General features: G+C 42.6%; 1 protein-coding gene across 17 annotated transcripts in view; it reads right to left on the reverse strand.

Moving 5' to 3' along the window:
• SPG7 (SPG7 matrix AAA peptidase subunit, paraplegin) overlaps positions 1–10,477 on the reverse strand; it is a 49,583-nt gene extending 39,106 nt beyond the window's left edge. For 2 of the 17 annotated variants that reach the window (XM_036440881.2, XM_036440873.2), the window contains exons 1-3: positions 10,159–10,469; positions 6,977–7,079; positions 5,055–5,144 (exon numbers count right to left, since the gene is read on the reverse strand). In XM_036440881.2, the coding sequence (XP_036296774.1) occupies positions 5,055–5,144; positions 6,977–7,079; positions 10,159–10,341 (376 nt within the window). In that variant the 5' untranslated portion in view covers positions 10,342–10,469. Of the gene's footprint in view, positions 1–4,595; positions 4,645–5,054; positions 5,145–6,379; positions 6,439–6,976; positions 7,080–10,158 lie in introns of those variants that run through there. The other 15 variants (XM_036440874.2, XM_036440869.2, XM_036440880.2 and 12 more) reach the window with 13 other exon arrangements.
• Between the last annotated feature and the right edge of the window lie 5,961 nt (positions 10,478–16,438).

Genomic DNA, 16,438 nt, shown 5'->3' on the forward strand with positions numbered 1-16,438 from the left:
ATGATACATTTCCTGCCTGGCCAATGTGGTTCAGTGGTTGAGCGTTAATCTATGAACCAGGAAGTCATGGTTAGGCTCTGATCAGGGCACATGCCTGGGTTGTGAGCTTAGAGAAATAGCAGGAGATAGCCTATTGATGATTCTCTCTCATCACTAATGTTTCTATTTCTATCCCTCTCCCTTCCCTCTGAAATTAAAAAAAAAAAATATATATATATATATATATATATATATATATATATATATATATATATATATTAAAAAAATAAATAAATAAGCCCTAGCTGGTTTGGCTCAGTGGATAAAGTGTTGGCCTGTGGACTGAAGGTCCCAGGTTCAATTCCAGTCAAGGGCACATGCCCGGGTTGTGGGCTCGATCCCCGGTGGGTGGTGTGCAGGAGGCAGCCAATCAATGATTTTCTCATCATTGATGTTTCTATCTCTCTCTCTCTCCCTCTCCTTTCCTCTCTGAAATCAATAAGAATATATTTTAAAATATATATATTTACTAATAATAAATTAAAATAAAGGAAATAATACCTTTCCGACGCCTCTAAAGACCCCATGTATCCTCCCCCTAACCACTATGTTATACTTAATATTTATAATGAGTAACATACAAATAAGTTATATGTCATTCATCACAATTAGATTTGAAAAGTGCAAGGTAGCCCTAGTCAGTTGACTGGAGCATCATCCTATACACTGAAAGGTCCCTGGCTCGATTTCCAGTCAGGGCATATGACTAGGTTGTGGGTTGTGGTCAGGACATGTACTGGAGGCAGCCAATGGATGTACCTCTCTCACATAGATTTCTTCTTTCTCTCTTATTCTCTCAAAAAAAAAAAAAAAAAAAAAAATATATATATATATATATATATATATATAGTGCAAGATATGTATAGTCATTAGACACATACTGGGATCCACTTAATTCTGGGAATTACTTAATTCTAGATTATTCTTTTTTTTTTTAAAAAAATGTATTTTATTGATTTTTTTACAGAGAGGAAGGGAGAGGGAGAGAGAGTTAGAAACGTCAATGAGAGAGAAACAACGACCAGATGCCTCTTGCACACCCCCTACCGGGTATGTGCCCGCAACCAATGTACATGCCCTTGACAGGAATCGAACCTGGGACCTTTCAGTCCACAGACCGACGCTCTACCACTGAGCCAAACCAGTTTCGGCATTAATTCTAGATTATTCTTAAAGAACAATTCTTTCTCAGATCCATCAGGTAACTCCCCCATCACCACCATATTGCATTACTCACTTATTTTTTTTAAATTGATTTCAGAGAAGAAGAAACAGAAACATCAATGATGAGAGAATCACTGATCGACTGCCTCCTGCACATTCCCCACCGGTGATTGAGCCTGCAACACGACACGTGCCCTTGACTGAACTAGTAACTGGGACTCTTCGGTCCGCAGGCCGATACTCTATCCATTGAGCCAAACCAGCTAGGGCACATCACTGTTATTAATACCCAACTTAAAATATAGACAACTTCAGCCGAAACCGGTTTGGCTCAGTGGATAGAGCGTCGGCCTGCGGACTGAAGGGTCCCGGGCATGTACCTTGGTTGCGGGCACATCCCCAGTGGGGGGGGGAGGGCTGTGTGTGTGTGCAAGAGGCAGTTGGTCGATGATTATCTCTCATCAATGTTTCTAATTCTCTATCCCTCTCTTCCTCTCTGTAAAAAAATCAATAAAAATATATTTAAAAAATATATTTTTTAAATATATACAACTTCAAGTTCAGTTCTTGGGAATGGAAAAAGATAGAGGGCTCAGTCCCAGATCTAGTCATGAGGAAACCTCGGGAGAGATGAGTCAACCTCAGCAGATGGTGGACAGAGGAACACTCCAGGAAGGAGGAAATGAAGGAGAAACTTTTGGGGAGGAACAGAAAGCACACGCAGGGGTCACTTCTCTCTGGGCCACAGCAAAGCTGGGAAACAGAGTCCTACAGGTTGACTGGATTTTAGTGACCCACCAAAAGATCTCTTCTGCCCAAGTCCCCTGATCAGACAAGCCCTCTCCTCTGCTGAGGTGGAGGGAAAGGTGCTATATTTTAATTATGTGGTGCTCTTCATGGTCATGGCCCATGTATCCGTCCTTACAACCATCCGGCATTTCTTTACAAAAAGAGGCCTTAGAACTAATCCTGTGGAGCTCACCGACGCAGTATGGCTCATCTTCCCCAACACTCCAACTAGATTCTACCAGACCTGTTGCTAATGATGCCCACTGAGAAATGCAAGCAACCTTTCACGTTTTGCCCAAGATGGATCCAGATCTCAGCAGCCAAAACTTCAGCTACTTATTTGTTCTCCCCACAATCCATGTGTCCCTTCATGCACAAAGGTGCTCATCCACTCCAAGGAAGCCCAGAGAGGACCCAAGACAAATGCAGGCTCAGCCCAAAGCCTGGGGTGGGAGGTCCACAGCAAGCTACACATGTAGTCTCCAAGGACAAGAGAACAGGTGGAACTCACCGTGCACCTGCTCCTCTCTGCACTGCCTAGAGGTATCACCCACAAACACACCATCTTCCTCTCCAGTATCAGTTTAGAGAAATTCAAAAGCATTTTTTAAAAATATATTTTATTGATTTTTTACAGAGAGGAAGAGAGAGGGACAGAGATAAACATGAATGAGAGCGAAACACCTATCAGCTGCCTCCTGCACACCCCCCACTGGGGATGTGCCAGCAACCAAAGTACATGCAAAGTACATGCCCTTGACTGGAATTGAACCTGGGACCTTTCAGTCCGTAGGCTGACCCTTTATCTACTGCAGTGTTTCCCAACCTTCTCAGATTCCTGAATCCCAACTAAGAAGTGCTAAACTAGAATTTTTGAGAACATATAGGTAAAATTGCATACCTAACTTAGTGCTCTGTATATAAAATCTGTCTTAGAGCACTAGTTAAGTATACAATTTTACCTATATGTTCCCAAAAATTCTAGTTTAGCACTTCTTAGTTGGGATTCAGGAATCTGTGTTTTAACAACTCCACCAGGTGATTCTCATCATGAGAGAAGGTTGGGAAACACTGATCTACTGAACCAAACCGATTTCGGCTCAAATGCATTTTAAATCAGCTTAAAACTAAATGACAAAACAGAGAACAGTAGAATAAAGAATTCAAAAGTTGAAAAAACCCACACACAAATGAAACCTACTAGAAGGCTGTCCTAGTAATCATTTTAAATACATTATAGTAAATCTGATATTTCTTATCTTTTTAAAAAATATATTTTATTGATTTTTCACGGGGGGGGGGGGGGGGGTTAGAGAGCTAGAAACATCGATGAGAGAGATACATCGACCAACTGCCTCCTGCACAATCCCACCGGGGATGTGCCCGAAACCAAAGCACATGCCCTTGACTGGAATCAAACCTGGGACCTTTCAGTCTGCAGACCAAGGCTCTATCCACTGAGCCAAACCGATTTTGGCTCATATCTTGTTATAATAGATTATAGTGATAAACCTAATGTTTAAAATTCATACTCACAGGAGGCAGTTAAATAGAGGATATAAATTATTCTGGAAAGCAAATTTATGTTCTCAGGTGAGTACTAATTATTTAGAAACCATCTATTTCAAATATTTTATTTTCAATCTTGTTCTCTAATAAATAATGCTGACAGTCATCAAATTAACCAAAACACACTGACCTGAATGAGTTTCATGACAACATCTCTCCTTTAGAGGCTTTATATGATCATAATGTCTATTTTCGATACATTTAAGACACTGAACTTGTAAATCCCGTTCCTGACTGGGTGGCTGCAATGCACAAATCAACTGATGTTCCTCAATGCTCTGTACATAATGCCCACCACACCCCATGTGAAAGGGGTTTAAAAAAGTAACTCTGTGACTCACAACCATCTGTTCTACAGTGTGAAACAAAGCTACAATTTTCAAAAGATATACAGCTTGGTGTTAAATAAGACAGTTTTCAGAATGTCTAAAAACAATAAAAGGACAGTTAGGATTTGGACTCCACTAAATACCTGTTCCGTTTTCTTCACAAAAGTTCAATTCTTTTCAAATAAAAACCAGACTGGTATGTATGTGTGGACGAACACAACACCCACCATACCACACACACACACACACACACACACACACGGCTGCACCCTTAGCACAAGCTGCCCCAGTTCCTTCATTCTCATTATCATCAGCTCCTTAGAGGTAAACTCTGTTCAAACTTACATGTTTATTTCCCTCACCCTTTATATGATCATCCGGTCCCAATTTCAGAGTAGAGATGAGACAACATTTGCAAGTGAGTTCACTGTGAACTGGGACTGGAGGCTGAGACAGGATCACAGCGGTTCTTTTACAGAACAGTGATCGCCTATGTTTTCCTTACACTGCACCCTCTCCTCTGGGGCTAATTCTCAAGCCTGGAGGCTGTGGAAATACTAACCAGGTGTTTATGGGATTGAGTCTATCTAAGGAGTCCTAGTATCTTCCTTGAGTCCTAGTATCTTCCTTGTGTCCCAGAACTCTTGAGCATGGGGGAGATGTAAGGTTCACTTTTTCCATGCAAAGAACAGAAATGCTCCCTATCTTTAGGCATTCTGAAGAGTTCACCAGACAGGTGCTGCTGAAAGCATCTCTAAAAGGACAGGCAGGAAGGACCCAGCAACAGAATTAGAGATTGGGGATAGTTACTCACAGGGAGAGGAGCACAGATGCTTGCCCTACTTTTAAGACAGTTTTCTGCCCTGACCAGTAGCTCAATGGTTAAGAGTATCTACCCTCACCGTTGCAGTTTCGATTCCTGCTCAAGGGCACATATCTGGGTTGCAGGTATGATCCCCTGCCCTTGTTGGGAAACATGCAGCAGGCAAACAATTGATCTCTCTCTCCCCCCGCCCTTTCTATCTCCTTTCCTTCCACTCTCTATAAAAATAAAAATTAAAAAATCAATGGAAAAAATTAAAATAGGTTTCCTGTTGCTTTGTCTAGAATATGCTTGTGAAGGCAACAAAGCCAGCCATCATTCCAGAACATCCAATAAGCTACCTTCATCATCTTCAGGGGTCCTCCCCTTGGATTTATCATGGTCCTTAGTCTTCTGCTTCTTCCTTGAGGTATTAAAATAGTAAGTGCCACCTACAGGAATAGGAAAGTGTTTAACAATCAAGATCTGCAACTATAGTGGAACACTTAGTAAAAGAGTACATTTTCAAATAACCAAATCAAAATAGAAACTATCCAAAACCTATAAGATATAGAAGTGTGAGATAAAGCATTTACTTCTATCGCATTCTTAGTATAATATCTACAAATCCTATATAGTAAAAGCCTAATATGCAAATCGACTGAACAGTGGAATGATCAGTGGTAAGATCAGTCACTATGATGCACACTGACCACAAGGGGCAGACACTCAATGCAGGAGCTGCCCCCAGGCCACAGGTCCCAGGCTAGCCAAGGCAGGTGCCAGCAGAAGCCCCGATTGCCCTCCAGGTTGCCCCACCGAGGGAGGCGACTGGTGGTACTAGGAGACAGGGCCGGGAAGCAGGCGGTGCCAGGCTGGCCAAGGCAGGTGCCAGCGGGCCCCCCCAACCCCGATCACCCCACAGATGGGCCCTGATCTCTGGCCAGGCCTGGGGACCCTACCCATGCACGAATTTCATGAACCAGGCCTCTAGTTATAAAATAATTAACTACTTCAACTTATGAAATATCTTTGTGATTTAAATGTGAGGAAGTGAAAATTAGTTATGAATGTAAATTTGAGAACATGTCAGGAATTCATTGAAGAATAAACCCTTTAATATATACAGTCACTTAAATGAACAAAGGACACAAGTGGCTTTGGCACATGCAGTAAGGCAGCGAGCCAACTGTCACCATCACCAAAACAGGACTACATAGCACTCCTCATACAAAAGGCCTATCTTATCCAAGGTCTTAACCAATCTGTAAAAAACGGGGGTAAAAGATTCTCAAAACCATGACCGAGTTATACTTTTCTTCACAGGATTAACAAAATCACAAGTGAAACTACCTTAATGGCTATTTGACACAGATCAGGCTGTTGAAGGGTGAAGGGTGTACCACTGAGTGCATGTGTAAATTTAAATGAAAAAACACAGATACCAGATGTGCAAACTGCCCCAAGTCACAGCTTTCTCACCATGTGCAGACACCAGGTTATTTGATGCACACTTGGAGTCAAAAGATTTTAATCTTTCCCTATTCCAACTGGATGAAGGAGGGAGTAAAATTACAGAAGTCACTCCAAAAGGACCTTTGACCTAAAGTCAAGAGAGACAGCAGGTCTCACTGAACAGTGGAACTCTATAGTGAGAGCAAATTATTTCCAGACTAGTTTTAGTTACCTTCTGGTTATAAACACATGAGCCACTCTATAGATCCTTACAAACATTCGTGGAGCTGGCTAGAGAACATGAGAACATGACAAAACTTTTCAAGCAGCCCAATTATTGCTCTACACCAGAATTAAAAAAAAAAAAAAAAAAGCAAAACAGCCGAAACCAGTTTAGCTCAATGGATAGAGCGTTAGCCTACCAACTGAAAGGTCCCAGGTTCGATTCTGGTCAAGGGCATGTACCTTGTTTGCGGGCACATCCCTGGTAGGGGGTGTGCAGGAGGCAGCTGGTTGATGTATCTCTCTCATAGATGTTTCTAGATCTCTATCCCTCTCCCTTCCTCTCTTGAAAAATCAATAAAATATATTTTAAAAAAACAAAACACAAATGATTCAAAATAAGCAAAAGTGGCCTGTTCTGATCTTAAATAACCATCCTTTTCATAAACTTCATTTCAAAGCGTCTAAGGACTCATGATAATATAGAAGCCAAAGGTCCTATTAGTGATTTCATTTTTCTGTCAATGTCAAACCAGCAACATTACCCTTAATTTACTCACAAATGGCACATGCTTTGCCTGTCACTTGTCTTTCAACAGATACACACCTAAAAGCTTCCAGAGCCTCACTGGATTCTGGACAAGATGCTGTTTCAATAACAATCCATGGATCCCTTCAAAGGTAGGGGTTAGCAGTTGCAATTGGAAACTCTGGGGGGGAAAAAAAAGGACAACCAGGATCAGTCTTCCATGTATTACAGTAGTGTACCAATTTTATTTCCAAAATTCTGTTTTCAGGATGAGCATTCTCCTACTTGAATATGTTCCATATTCTTAAGGCCAATTTAATTTTTTCTGTGTCTATGTTGGCAATTTCACTATTTGTTCTACTATTTATTAATATTTCATTGGTTGGTTGATTGATTGATTGATTGATATGAGACAGAGAAAATAAAAGAAAAAGAAAGAGGCCGAAATGGGTTTGGCTCAGTGGATAGAGCATCGGTCTGCGGACTGAAAGGTCCCAGGTTCGATTCCGGTCAAGGGCATGTATGTTGGTTGCGGGCACATCCCTGGCAGAGGGCGTGCAGCAGGCAACTGGTCGATGTATCTCTCTCATCGATGTTTCTAGCTCTCTATCCCTATTCCTTCCTCTCTGTGGAAAATCAATAAAATATATTTTAAAAAAAAAAGAAAAGAAAAGAAAAGAAAGAGGAGAGAAACATCTATGTGTTGTTTCACTTACTATTTTTTAAAAACACAATTACTTTAAAGGAGTCAAGCTGATCTTGAATTCCAACCACTTGAATCTTCTATTTGGGAGGGAGGGAGCAGTGTGCCCAGGAAGCAGGGCCATATTTGCAACAAGTGTGAATAGCCAGCATCACATTATAATTTTAGAAAAATCTGAGACACTAAGACAACCACATTCATGACTGTGAGCACAGTGCTTTCAATAAACTACAGTGAGCCGAAACCGGTTTGGCTCAGTGGCAGAGCATTGGTCTGTGGACTGAAGGGTCCTGGGTTCGGTTTCAGTAGGGGGCATGTGCGTTGGTTGCGGGTGCATCCCAGGTGGGGGGTGTGCAGGAGGCGGCTGGTTGATGTTTCTCTTTCATCGATGTTTCTAGCTCTCTCTCTCCCTACCTCTCTGTAAAAAATCAATAAAAAATAAAAAATAAAAAAGATGCAAGTTAAGAATGAAAACATATTTTAAAATAAATAAACTACAGTGAAGTGTAAAAAAATAAAATAAACACAATTACTTTATTTATTTATTAAATATATTTTATTGATTTTTTACGGCGAGGGAGAGAGAGGGATAGAGAGTTAGAAAAATCGATGAGAGAGAATCATCAATCAGCTGCCTCTTGCACACCCCTTACTGGGGATGTGCCCGCAACCAAGGTACATGCCCTTGACCAGAATCGAACCCGGACCTTTCAGTCCACAGGACAACGCTCTATCCACTGAGCCAAACCGGTTTAGGCCACAATTACTTTATTGATGCCTCATAACCAAATACTGCCAACTAGCATTACTTCCACTCATTCATTATTAAAAACAAAAATATTATTTCCTTGGTATTTTCAAATGATGCATTATATAATCAACAACAAAAAAGTTAGAACTTAAAAATGCACTCTGATTAATTATGTATACTGGTAATTTTTAAAAATATATATTTTATTGATTTTTTACAGAGAGGAAAGAAGAGGGATAGAAAGTTAGAAACATCGATGAGAGAGTAACATCGATCAGTTGCCTCCTGCACACCCCCCACTGGGGATGTGCCCGCAACCAAGGTACATGCCCTTGACCAGAATCGAACCCAGGACCCTTGAGTCCACAGTCTGACGCTCTATCCATTGAGCCGGTTTTGGCTAAACTGGTAATTTTTTAAAAAGCTTAACTAATAATTTGGTTCTTCATAAAATGGAAATTTAACTATTTCTCCTGATAGTCTTGAGGTTATCATTATGTTAGGAGTAGTGCAAAGTGTGGCACAGAGTTTCATTTAGAAAGGTGTCTTATACACATTATTAAACAAATGAAATGTGCATAACAAAATGTAGTCAATGCATAATAGAAAGCATGTTTCACATACAAGGCAGCCTTCACTTACTGATGAATTCATTGGTTACTTCTTGTACATGCCCAGACCAGAGAACACACCCAAACCCCTGGCATATCGAGAGGATGCTCTAACCAACTAAGCTACCCAGCCAGGGTCACTTATTTTTAATTGTTTTTCCTTAGCTCATTCCTGCTCTTTGCTGCTATCAAGAAAAGTAACACCCTGCTCAATGCTCTTCAATGAGGAGCATATCACATGCAATTTCCTTTAGCAATAGAATGAAAAGTCCTAGTCTCTAAAATGATTGTCCCATTTAATTAATAATACTATTCTTGACTCAGTGACAAGAAGAGGTCATATAAAAGAGGGCCACAGAGTGTGGACTGGACCTAATAAATAAGCAACATCAGTGTGTTAAATATAGCACTCACAAAAATCATCCTTCTTCAATGTCAGCCCCAAAGACTGTTTAAACCAACTTACTTAGTTTATTACTATTATAGCCATGGGTGAGAGAATTTTCTTAGATTTCAAAAATTTGTGTGAATTGTTTATTTCAGAACTTATTTTACAGAATAAGCAAAGGGTCAGACTTACCGTAATAAGTTATGTTCCTTCCCGATAGAACGGAAAAAAGGAGGGGGATAGCTATCTATAGTTGCCCTCAGGTTCAGGAAAGTGACCAGTAATCTAGAATAGGGCCATAATGAAAATTGGTCCTCAAATTATGTAAAAATAATAAACTTCGACCTAAAATGTGAAGGTTGAATTGCTGAGAGGGCTGAGGAGGAAAAATCTGCCAAAAACACACCAGGACTTAGGGTTTGCTTTCAGGACGAAATGTCAACCTTAGCAGGGCCTGGAACACAGCAGTCACATCGAAGATGCTCCATGAATTTGCATCGACACCGTCTGAGGCTGCTACACGACTAAAGAAAAACACAGCTACGTGGTATTTTACTCACACAAACCCCTCAGGCCCTGAGGGCTGTGGCCAGCTACTTGATGGGCTGTGATATATGTGAGCCAAATGTAAAATACTTCTCTGCTAGAAAATGATGAAACTCTTATTGTCTTCCATTTTAAAGGAATACAGGCAGAAAATATCAACAACATACTAAGTATGGGCTGGAAACACCCAAGCCAGGGCCTGTACGTTGCGCTACCTACTCCCAGCCCCGGTGGGAGCGGCATCTACGCGACCCGGGTTACCTGCAGGACTCGGCCTCCAGCCTCGGCGACACCCACGGGAGTCCTATGGACGAAGTACGGCCACCTCCTCCCGACCCCGACGTAGGGACTTAGGCCCCAGCCCAGGCAAGGGCCCCACGGCCGCCCGGGACCCGGCCCCTGGCCCTGCCGGAGGGCGCGCAGCAGCAGCCACGCGGCCGCCATGTTGGCCCGGAAGCGGCGCCGGCCTGGTCAGAGACTCCTCAGGCGCCTGCGCAGCTGGGGCTTCCCCGGTTCGTCCCCGCACCCGGCTTCCGGGTCGCGCAGCGTCTCGGCACCGGTCCCACGGGGACTTCCTGCAGGTTTATTGAGGTGCCGGGCGGAGCGCCCCCTCGGATGGCTGCGGCTCGGCGCGCCCTGAAGGGGAATAACGCGACTCGGCACCAGGCCGCTGGTGGGGAGGGATTGGCTGCCACCGGCTCCGGGTCACCGAGTGGAGCGCGAGAACCGAGGGGGACCTGAGCCGTCAGCGGTCCGATCCCCGCTCGGGCGCCTCTGAGCGCGAGGAGCGCGGAGAAGGCCCTCCGCGCGGGCGGGGCTGCGTTAAGATGAAGAACGTGGAGAAGGAGGGCCACACGGTCACCCAGGCGCCGACACAAGTGTGGAATCTCGCCCTACAAGATGCTTAATTTTGAATAGACAACAACTTCTCAGCTAGTTATATTCTGGAAGCACGCTGACGCCATTCTGAAAGTCATTTCCAGCTTTGGTGGGCAGGAGCACCGCCCGAACATAGAGTCCACTAGCTGCTCTAGGACAGTCAGAAGTCTTGTTTATTCCCCGGCCCAAACTGTTCACCCTGGAGGGTCCTGCCCTTGGCCAGCTTCTTCCTGCCCTCACCCAACCCGCACCTTTCCTGGCCCACCTCAGCTCTGGGCATGAGTGTTAGTTTTAGACGAAGGATTGCTGAGAGCTGTAAAGCTTGTTGAGTAGGAAAAGCAAAGACTAAGGTGGATGTGTTAACAGTGGTAGGGTTAACTATGTTCATAGCAGCACAATCTACAATAGCTAGAATTTGGAAACAGCTTAGGTGCCTGTCAGCAGATGATTGGATCAAAAAACCATGGTACATCTACACAATGGAATACTATGCTGCCATAAAAAAGAAGGAATTCTCATCATTTGTAGGAACCTGGGTGGAATTGGAGAACATCATGCTGAGTGAAATAAGCCAGTCAATGAAAGAGAAACACCACATGACCTCACTCATTTATGGATAATAAAGAACATTATAGACTGATGAACCAAAAGATAGATATTGAGACAGTAAAACAACAAGCAGACTGTTGAATTACAGCGGAGAGGGTAGGGAGATATGAGGGAGATAATAGATCAACTGAAGGACTTGTATGCATGCATATAAATACAACCAATGGCCGAAACCGGTTTGGCTCAGTGGTAGAGTGTCGGTCTGCGGACTGAAAGGTGCTGGGTTCGATTCCGGTCAAGGGCATGTACCTTGGTTGCGGACACATCCCCCGTAGGGGGTGTGCAAGAGGCAGCTGGTCAATGTTTCTCTCTCATCGACGTTTCTGGCTCTCTATCTCTCTCCCTTCCTCTCTGTAAAATATCAATAAAATATAAATAAATAAATACAACCAATGGACACAAAACAAAACAAACAGTGGTAGGGTTAGGATGTGCTTTTCTGTAGTCGCTGAATTCCTGAGTATGAATCATAACAACCATTATCCTGAGTGCTAACTAGTGCCTGGTTCCATTTAATACCCTCTGACTTAATACAATTTTGAGAAGCAAATACTTTTTTAAAAATGTATTTTTATTGATTTCAGTGAGGAAAGGAGAGGGAGAAAAAGAAACATCAGTGATGAGAGAGAATCACTTTTTGGCTGCCTCCTGCATGCCCCACACTGGGATCCAGTAATGTGGTGATCTCCAACCACTGAGCCACGGTGCAGGCTGGGCAGCAAATACTTTTAATGTCAATTTTACAGATGAGGACCGACAAAATTAAAATTACCTGTCCTAAGTCATATCTAAGAAGTGATTGCACAGTTTCAGAGCTGGTCTCACTGGTTTCTGGATCACATACCATTACACCTTAAGTGTTTAAAGTAACATATTGTATATAACTAGTACATCCTTCCCCTTCCTCTCCCCTGGAAGTAGGAAGGTTTGGGGACTTTTTTTTTTAAATTAAGTGCCTTGATTACTGGACCATGGCTCTTTGGCAACCACTGCTTTTGCAGAGGTTCTGATTTGTAGTTTGTTGGTGGAGAAAGCAGCCACTAAGCCCAGGGCTACAGCTAATTTATACAACTGAACTGCCTTTCCTTTTGTTTCTCCTGTACTCTTACAATTTTTCTTCCCAATCAATCCATTCTCCCCAATTTTCCTCCTCCATCATTTTTTCTTTTCCTGGTTCAATTGCCCTGCCACATTTTGCCATCCTGCCCCTAATCTCTCCTCAGACCAGTCTAATGGCTAACCAAACTTACAGGAATGGTTTCTTGCACCCTATTAAAGCTTGTGCAAAGCCTTCCTGGCAGGAAAGAACCAACCCTGCCACCCTCATCACCCAGTTCAGAGGATTTGTGATTCAAAGCCACTAACACACTTGAATGTGTCTGGGAAGAGTATAAGATGTAATCGCATCAATATTGTTTGAAATGAAGTTGCTATGGTGTTCCAACCTCCTTGCCTGTGATTCACTTGAAGGCAGGGGGCCAGCCTCTGATGAAAGAACACTGGCTTCTGTCCTCAGCCTGTGACTTTGAGCATGTTATTAACTTCTCCAAGCCTCAATTTTCTCATCAGTAAAATGGGGATGGATGATAATTATTTTCCAAGTGAGGCTAATATCAGCTTTGGGTTTCTCACAGGGTTGTTGTAAAGATAAAAGGCAATTAAAGTATATGAAAGCAACTTGTGAACCAGGAAGGCAGAAGGTGTTCATATCCAGGAGTTATTCCTAGGATGCCGTGGGAAATTAGGTCCTGGGAAAATAAGACTATTGATTCACTTATTCAAACACATTTAACAAATGTGCTTTGAAAACTGGCTGTTTTCATTGACCCTGAAATCCGGGCATGTGCCCTGACCAGGAATGGAACCGTGACTTCCACGGCTCAGGTGAAAGGTGAATTGTGACTCTGAACCCCTCACTGCTTCAGTCCAATTCCTGCAGTGTTCCAGAGCAGAGGCTCCTGTGGCCTTGCAATAGGAATTTAGTTTAAAGATTCGGGTGCCCTATGCCATGGACAAGGCTCTGTAAGAGAGTTGGCTCACTGGATCTAACTTGGCTCTCAGGCCCTACTTCCTTCATCTCCCACCAGGATATCAGCTTCACTTTCCCCTCAGCCATTTTTATTACAGCTATATTTATTCTTTATTCTATCTGCAACTTCTGTTTACTAATTTGTACTTCCTCAGCTCTCTAAACTCTGTTCATCAGCATGGAGGTTTCAGCATGGCTTACCTTAACCATCTGAGAGGCAATCTCATGGTGAACTCCAGGTTTGAGTCAGGCCATGTTGAGGTCTCTGCACAGCCACCCTATACTGGGTGCCATTTGTTCTATATCCTGTTCGAGACTTATGAGCAAAGTGAGCCTCAGGAGGTGAGGAAGTGCCATCCTTTCAGTGTGGGCTGCAATAAAGGGAGAGGAGCAGAGAGTGCATCTGTTCCACTCTCATCCTAAGAACTCCACCCTCTGTTCCTCAGAAGGAGGAGTCCTTGCTCACTATTAGCTGAAGGGCTTTAGGCAAGCTGCTTTTGGAACATCTGCTGGTTGCCTTGCCTATAAAATAGGAATAATATCTTAGCAGTCTAGATATAGAAATGGATCTTTTTGGTTTTCATATCTAGGCTTCCTTATTAATATCAGAACAAATAATTTTTAGAAATTAGTCAGTTTGGCAGCAACTACACTTCTAAACTTTTTTTTAAAAGCTTGGTTGCTTCCATACTTACCCTGGCCTTTGAAGCCCTTGGACTGTTGCTTAGTACCGTATAATTGCTGCCCTGCAATTAGTGAGTTCATCCTACTGAGGCTAAGTCATTCATGCAGCTTTGAATGATCTGGACTACAACTAGGTATTTGGCTAATATTAGGATGTCTTCTATAAAATATACTTCCTGCTGAGACCAGTTTGGCTCAATGGATAGAGCTTGGGGACTGAAAGGTCCCGGGTTCGATTCCAGTCAAGGGCATGTACCTTGGTTGCGGGCATATCCCCAGTAGGGGGTGTGCAAGAGGCGGCTGATCGATGACTCTCTCTCATTGATATTTCTAGCTCTCTATCTCTCTCCCTTCCTCTCTGTACAAAATCAATAAAATATATTTAAATATATATTTATATATACTTCCTTGTGGAATGTTTGAATAAACATTTATCTCTGAATTTTGGTGACCTTTGTTTCTGAATTAAAGATCTATCTTAGGAAAACTGTTTATTCTCATATGACTTAACTGGGTTTTACACATTACACATGCAATAAGATTTCATAATCACAGAGTTCATTCTTTTTAAATATATATGTATATATTTATATATTTTTTAAATTGATTTCAGAGAGAAAGGGAGAGGAAGAGAGATAGAAACATCAATGATGAGAGATAATTGTCTGCCTTCTGCAGGACAAATATTCAGACTTTTCTGCCAGCATGCTAAAGAAAAACCTTGCCTTTGTCCACTCAGAACTTCCAACTCCCCATTCTCAGAGATTGCTAGTCCACTCCTGGATGTTTTGTAATGCAGAACAAAAAGAGAAAGGAAAGCTCTGGCCAGTGTGACTTGGTTGGAGCAATGTCTCATGCACCAAAAGGTTGCAGGTTTGATTCCAAGTCAGGATATATACCCAGGTTGTGGGTTTGGTCCTCAGTTGGGGTGCATATGGGAGGCAACTGATTATGTTTCTGTCTCACATAGATGTTTCTCTCTTCCTCTTCTTTCCTATTTCTCTAAAAATCAAAAAATATATATTCTTGGGTGAGGATTTTTAAGAGAGAGAGAGAGAGAGAGAGAGAGAGAGAGAGAGAGAGAGAGAGAGAGAGAGAGAGAAAGGATAAAAAAAATAGGTGAAAAGAAAGGAGATGCCTAAAGACAGCCGAAACCATTTTGGCTCAGTGGACAGAGCGCTGTCCTGTGGACTGAAAGGTCCCAGGTTCAATTCCAGTCAAGGGCATGTACCTTGGTTGCAGGCACATCCCCAGTAGGAGGTGTGTAGGAGGCAACTGGTCAATGTAGCCATATCCTAGATACTGGAGACACAGCAGTGAGCAAAATGATGCTTGTCCTCAAGAAGCTTCCCTTCTAGTGATGGGAGAGAAACAAAAGTGAAATGATTAAACAAAACACATGGTATGTGAGAAGATGGTAAGTGGCCACAGAGACAAATAAAACCTGAGATGGGATGGGGGCAGGGCAGGCTTTACAGGGAAAGGGGCTTTTAGAAAATTGTGGCCCTAGTGCTGGCCTGCAGACTGAAGGGTCCGAGGTTTGATTCTGCTCAAGGGCATGTACCTTGGTTGCAGGCACATCCCCAGTGGGGGGTGGGCGGGAGGTAGCTGATTCATGTTTCTCTCTCATCAAAGTTTTCTAACTCTCTATCCCTCTCGCTTCCTCTCTGTAAAAAATCGATAAAATATATATTAAAAAAAAGAAAATTGTGGTAAAACATATATGTGAAACATGACCACCTGTCTAAGTTCAAATAACAGACTCAGAGACATGAAGCATGGCGAAAACAAGACCTTTAATACGTTGTCAAGAGTGGGTGTCTGTGGACAGGCAGGCAGAGAGCAGTGAACACAGACAATTTAACCCTATGCACCAGAGTTCCTCCTTTAGTTTCTCATTGGCTGAGTACTATGGAGTTAATAGTCTCTCCAATAGCTTGCCTAGGTCTTACTGTCTCCTATTGGGTTATTTATTTTTTTAAATGGGCTGAGGCCTTTTTTATTTGTCTCCACTTCCCTTTGTCTAGGTGGATCTTCCTGGTCATGTGTGCAGAGTTTTTTGTTCTCATACCTTCTCCCCCCATTCCCTACATCCTGTTTGCACTGGGGAAATTCAGTAACCAACTGGGCACATGTTATTTCTTTTCTTCTTTTTTTTCTTTTTTTTATTTTTAAAAATATATATTTTATTGATTTGTTACAGAGAAGAAGGGAGAGGGATAGACAGTCAGAAACATCAATGAGAGAGAAACATTGATCAGCTGCCTCCCACACACACACACACCCCCCACTGGGGATGTGCCTGCAACCAAGGTACATGCCTTTAACCAGACTTGAACC

Source organism: Pipistrellus kuhlii, unplaced genomic scaffold, assembly GCF_014108245.1.
Source record: "Pipistrellus kuhlii isolate mPipKuh1 unplaced genomic scaffold, mPipKuh1.p scaffold_m20_p_17, whole genome shotgun sequence".
In the NCBI taxonomy this organism is placed as follows: Eukaryota; Metazoa; Chordata; class Mammalia; order Chiroptera; family Vespertilionidae; genus Pipistrellus; species Pipistrellus kuhlii.